The 6,706-nt window shown below is 35.8% G+C and overlaps 1 protein-coding gene across 2 annotated transcripts in view; it reads left to right on the top strand.

The window, feature by feature from the left end:
* Positions 1-6,706, top strand: part of LOC107679671 (AT-rich interactive domain-containing protein 1B-like) — an 81,796-nt gene that overhangs the window by 5,942 nt on the left and 69,148 nt on the right. For both annotated transcript variants that reach the window (XM_016475287.1, XM_016475288.1), the window contains exon 2: positions 6,230-6,328. In XM_016475287.1, the coding sequence (XP_016330773.1) occupies positions 6,230-6,328 (99 nt within the window). The remainder of the gene's footprint in view (positions 1-6,229; positions 6,329-6,706) is intronic.

Here is a 6,706-nt window from a genome sequence, read left to right on the forward strand (position 1 = left end):
AACTGCAAGAAGATGAAATAGAACTCACTTCTGCACTCGCGCGCTGTTTTCTGTGCTGCACACAAAACCCACGCACAAAAGCCGCCTCTTATATACGCGAGCACTGGACTGAGCTCTCTTTCTCGCGTTCTTACATATTCGAATGGACAAATACAAACAGAATTATATCAAAATATCCAATAAATACAATCGGTTATGTCTTAAGTGAACGTAAAGAGTTGAGAAAGAAAACAAGGGTGTATTGGATCCGTGCATTGACAGCAGCCGCTGCCGCCAGTCATTATAATGTTGATCAAAGAACAGAAGAAAAGAAAATCCCTCACTGATCTTGACTGAATAACTTTTGTAACCTCAGTTTATATTTTATTTGCCTGTTGTTCGGCGCTGGCTACTGTAATCTGTGTATGCGATTATTTTGGCGATGCGTTCCAATATAATTTATCCTTATTTAGGGTATAGGCCTATTCTATTTTGAGCTGCAGTTTAATAAAAGTTAAACAGAAAAAAGACAAAAAGTAGCACTGCATGTTTTTCTGTATATTTATTTAAACTGACCGCATAATGATGAAAAACCACAAACATGACGGGTATAATTAAAATACGCAAATTCCTTCAGTGCACATTTCAGTGCAGTATTTTTACAGATTTTGTAAACCGTGAATACAATATAATTATGTTTAATTAAGCTGAGATATAGCACTATAAATTCTTAATTCATTTGCAACAAAACTATAAAGTTTTGTTGCAAACGGCTGAAGACATTAGTAGGCTTCTCAGCTCGCCCCTCAACATGTTTCGGCAGCCCAACACTGAATATTATATTGTGGGCGTTGTATTTTGATTAATAAAATAAAAATGATAAAAATTACAATATACAAATGAAATTTAAATTACCCTGCTTCTAATTAAATAAAGCAGTTATTTTTATTTCATTAAAAACGGGCCGAAAGAGACCTCCAAACTCCAAAACCTTAACGTTTTTGCTCAGAATTCATTTTTAATCCCTGCATGATTTGTCATACATGATAAATATCAAATACGTTATAGATTGACTACAAGTTTAAAAACAACGCTGCAGTTGTTATAATTAAGGAAATTATATAGATTATAGATATAATTTTATTTATTTGAATTAATGTTTAAAAAATTTGAAATCATTTGAAAATGGATTAAAAAGTAAATGTGTTAAATAAACATACTTATACTTTAGATGACAAAGTATTTTTCACAAATAAATAAATATTTAATAACAATATAATAAAAAAGAAACATGGCTCAAAACTCCGCATTTGAACAGTCAATAGCAAATACTTAAATTATTAAGAAAACGTACTTACAGTAGCTGATTCAGAATAAGTGCCAGATTGTCATAGCAAAGTCGGAATTGACCCATTTTTTTTAGAAATAGCCTTTGCACAGCCAGCCTTGTAGGCTACTCTCCTAGGTTCACAAAACTGTCGTCCATAAAATGCGTTGCACAAATTCAAACATCTGGGTTGTGCTGTTCTGTTGTAAATAAATCTTAACCAATGATTCCTCATTGCATCTACTTTCGGAAGGCCAAATAAAGTGCTTTTGCTTTCGCACTGAAACACACAGCGTCTCCCTGACATGGCTACATCAACACTGCGATTCCTGAAACCACGCCTTCTTTCTTTGTATGAACATTTGGGCGGCATTACGCAAATATTTCCACATCGTGACATAGAGATGTGGGGGCATGTTTGAATGAGGCGTTTTAGCCTGGTCTGGATCAGCTTTTAGATAGACTAAATCCTTTTGTGGGAGACTTTGAGCTTTGTAACTGCAGATCTTATACATGCACAAATAGCTACATAACACACTAAAGAAAAGGAACAATAGAAATTGCATCATATGACCCCTTTAAAGAACAGGTCATTTGGTAGTGTCCTAATATTGTGTTGGAGTCCCCTACAACAGGTTTAAATGCATCTAAGGTCAGAAATCAGAAACATTTTCTCAGAATATACATTAAACATTAAAATCATTTTTTCAATGATTTCAAAAACATTGTCATTTTCTCAGAATATACATTTAATATTAGAACAATTTTTCAATGATTTCGAAACGATTTGTTCGAAGCAGTTCTGAGCTTAAGGACTGTAAACTCCTCCCTTCCATAAGTCTACTCTGCTCTGATTGGTCAGCTGGCCAAGTCTGTTATGATTGGTCTTTCCGGATATCATGTGTGTCGGAAACGAAACGCCCGGAGGATTACTTGTAAACAAAGGTGCTATAAACTTACAAAAATGGCATCGATATTACCTTATCAATTCGAGCCCAAGTCCGAGGATGATACCGATGCTCAACCAGAAACTCCATCGCAAGCACGACTTGATCAGGTCAAGTCTGCTTTCACGACCTGATGTAAACACAACTAGCGGAAGTGTTTGTGGGCAGGCCAGAGTGTTTGTATTTCACGGGCAGGCGGGGATTATGCACGTGTTACCTTGTGACGTATATAGGTAACAGGCAGAAGATTCGAAAATATGACGACTCGTTAAGGCAGTTCAGAGTCGACTCTTTCTTTTGAGAGACAATATCTTTATTTATCATGCACTTTTTTGATTAACAACTTTGCAGACTGTTTACATTGAAGGATAACTACGTTGCAAACTGCAAAAAATATATTTTTCGAAAACCCATATGACCTGCTCTTTAAATCCCGCCCCTCCACCATCGACTGCAAGCTTGAATTCATTTTTGATTGCAACGCCCACATCTAAAATCCAATCAAGAAACAATCATCAAGCAAACAACAATTTATAAAAAAAAAAAATATTTTTTGATGTTGCATGCTGAAAGGATTCATGTATTACTTCAATTATATTATTAGTTTTTTTTACATGTGACGGCTCACTTGTATTTTAGATCTGTTGGTAAAGTGGGCAAATTTCATAACGTTTTGGACCCTTGTTTTTTTTTTGTTTTTTTTTACCTTTGTTTAGCATTTCAAAAGAAGGTCACATGTAATTTAATTTAACATATATTAATATTTAACTTAAACTAGGAGTGTATTTAACTGACATGCTCATTTTTGCAGTGATATTGAAATCTATATATCAAGTTTAGTAAATTTCCCAGCATTGGTATCGACTATTGGAATGTTGTTGTTGGGACAGCACTATAAACGGCCTAGTGAAAGTGAATTTTGAGTATTTATGAGGAAAAGCATGTGTCACACGGGAGGTATCACACAGTTTTCCTGTGACGCTGTGAATCTCGGAGGTCTCGCTGTCCGTTATCGCAGTGGAGCAGCTGTTACGGTTCTGAATCAGCACATGCCTGAGCGGTGATGTAACGGCCCGACTGTAAACAGCCGTCTGTGTGTGTGGCCTGGCCATGACCCAGAGTCAACACACACACACATATGGCTCCGTCTGGCTCGGGAATGCCCCCCTCTTTTTTTGTGTGTGTGTTTTTTACCCACTGTTGAATGAAGTGAGCGGGGAGGGAGTTCTGGGTGATATTTATATACATTAGTGAATTGGGGGCAGGGCGACCTTAGTTGGCACACTTTCAACCCCTTTTTTTTTCTAGCCCGTTTTCTTTTCTGAAGTGTATTTGCTGAGGGAAGTCAAGTATCCACTTTTACAGAAAAGATGCTGTAATTAATTTTCTTTTGGCTTGATAGCCACAGTGTTATTGGGATTTTGGGCCCAGATTGCTGTAGACTTTAAAAGGGTCATGAACTGCCTTTGTTTTTTTATTTCTCTGAGGTCCACTTATAATGTTATCAAGATTTTTACATCAAAATACATCATAATTTAAAAGTAATGTGTGTGTAATAGGCGTGGCGGATTGTAGACTCGGAAGTAAATGCCCACTGCTATGATTGGCTAACAGTTTGACAGCTTACGTCCTTCATAGATGGAGAGACAGGAGTAGCTGCAGGTTAGAGTAATGGATGTGACAAAAGGTGGTGTGCCGTAAGGTGAATTAGAAAGACCTTTATCCACGCCCCCCTAATATTTGGCCACGCCCACTGCTCCAGCCTGCAGTTATCCCTACTTGTAGATGTATGCTCCTGTGATTTAGGTTAAAAACGCATAAATGCTAAGTACATATCAAACGATCTGTAATAACAGACAAAGCAGCAGTGACCACATAATAAATACTCACACTTGTGTGGTGCGACATTACTGTCAGATCCAAAATATTCCGCACAGCATCGTCTTTTAGTTTTAATCTTCCTGAAAATCCTGTGTCGAATTGTGCGAATTTATCTGCGGTAAAATGAAGTGAACAAGTTCTTACTGACGCTGGAACTTTTAAGTAAAAATAAACTTCATCCACTCTTTCCTAATGTTGGGATCAGAAGGAAGGCGATGCAAAGACTGTGTTTTTCCACAGCTTGGAACTGCACAGCGTCTTGCTGATTTCTGAGCATCTTTATCTTTTGATTTCTGTGTAGACCTGCGTTTGCCTCTCTTGTTGTTTACACTACATGCTCGAATCAGTAGGCGGAGCTAAACATGCAGTGATGTAGAAGCAGGTGTTGATCTTCTTCTGCGGAGGCGGGGTTTAGCCACACTATTACATCATAAAGTGGCACATTCCACAAGCTGTCGTTTTTGGCAGATTTTTGAGTTTTGAGTTCTGAAACTTCCAGAATGTTTTTATAGTACAATGACCACTTATCTGTCGAAAGATCAAGGGAATTTTGACCCCTTTAAAGGGGAACACAGATCTTTGAAGTGGCTGAATATTACCAACCTGTCAGTAATGTAAAACATTATTACAATTTAAAATAACTATTTTATATGCAAATATATTTTAAAATGTTATTTATTCATGTGATGGCAAAGCTAAATTTTCAGCTTCATTACTCCAGTCTTCAGTGTCACATGATCCTTCAGAAATCATTCTAATATGCTGATCTGCTGCTCAAGAAACATTTCTTCTTATTATCAATATTAACAACAGTTGCTTAATATTTTTTGTAGAAACATGATACGCTACCATTCAAAAGTACAATAAAAAATAATACTTTTATTCAACAAGAATGCAATAAATTGATCTAAATTTACAGTAAAACACAGTAAAGTACTACACCGATCGGTGGAAGAAAAGTACAAAGAAACAGAGATGTTCATGGAGCCTGAACTCCACAAATGAAATGAAAAACATCTAGTGAAAAACCCTCAGAAAGACATTTATAATGTTACAAAAATATTCAGTTTAAAATAAATGCCATTCATTGACCTTTATATTAATCAAGGAAATAAAATGTATAAACGTTTCCACAACGCAGCATATTAAGCAGTACATTGTTTTCAACATTGATAATGTTTATTGAGCACCAAGTCAGTTTACTAGAATGATTTCTGAAGGACCATGTGACACTGAAGACTGGAGTAATGACTGCCTGAAGTTTTAAAATGTATTAAAATAGAAATAGTTGTTTTAAATTGTAATAATATTTCACAGTATGACTGTTTTTACTATATTTTTTCAAATAAATCCAGCCTTGGTAAAACATGAGGCTTTTTTTTTCTTTTTTAAAAACATTAAAAAACCTACTGAACCCAAACTTTTGAATGGTAGTCTATAAAGATAATAAATATTTTGCTTAGAAATATATAGGTTGATAGATAATAAATATATAAGTAATATTAGAATAAGTATTAAATGATTAAATCAATAAAAAAATAAAATGACATTTTAAAATAGACATTAAAAATACAAATGTAAATAAATAATTATAAATGTAAATGCATAAAAATTATGTCAGACAGAGAGTTTAATTTTCAACATATTTTTGGTAGTATCACATCTCATAAAACTGTTATCCAGTTGTTTGGACATTCAGCCTCATCTCATATCATACCTGTTTAGATTGACATGAGGGCCAATAAATAATTTTCAGGTAAACTATTGCTTTAATGCATTTTTTGATTCCCTTACGCAAAGGTTTGTGTTGCTTCATTTTATATCAGTGCACAGCCTGTGTTTCAGCCATGAGACATGCCTCAGCATTTCTGCGTGAACAGCCGTTCTGCTTGTGTGAATCACAGAGTTTGTGGATGAAGCTAAATTATGGGCTGGTGTCATCATGCTGTCTGCAACTGTCTAATTACCTTATTCTGTGTGAATCAAGGCCTGCTAATGTACAGTACCATGACACAACTATCTGGGCGGTGTGAGCCCTTCAATGGCTGCATGAATTGTTTTTTTTTTCATCAGTTTTTCTCTCTTTTCTCCATAGGAGACTCTGCAGGAGGGATATGTTAGCAGGGGCCAGTCTGGGAAATCAAACCACGATGACATGGGTCTTACTCAGCAGGACCACCCGTCCAGCCTTCCGGTGAGACATTACAGTCCAAAATTAGTCTGAGATTTTAGAGAGCATCTGACCTAGGTGTTTGATAATGACTTATTTTTCTAAAAATACTTTTAAGAGATCGCTGTACATATTTCTCAAGTGGGGATATAGTTGTTTAAGAGATATTAATGAACAAACTGACACAATAACAACCTGGTACATGTGGAAAATGCCCTTTTTTGTCTCCACACGTGCATACAAAGACTTCAGTTGTTTGCCTTTTCAGAGCTCCATTTTTTTCAGTGCTCTGGTTGTGACTATTTATCAGAATTGGATACTTTTCCAGAATCCTCTTTTGTGCTCTGTTGTAGTGCTGGGCGGTATGACCAAAAATTTATATCACGGTATTTTTCAAAATTA

Source organism: Sinocyclocheilus anshuiensis, unplaced genomic scaffold (genome assembly GCF_001515605.1).
Source record: "Sinocyclocheilus anshuiensis isolate Anshui unplaced genomic scaffold, SAMN03320099.WGS_v1.1 scaffold280, whole genome shotgun sequence".
In the NCBI taxonomy this organism is placed as follows: Eukaryota; Metazoa; Chordata; class Actinopteri; order Cypriniformes; family Cyprinidae; genus Sinocyclocheilus; species Sinocyclocheilus anshuiensis.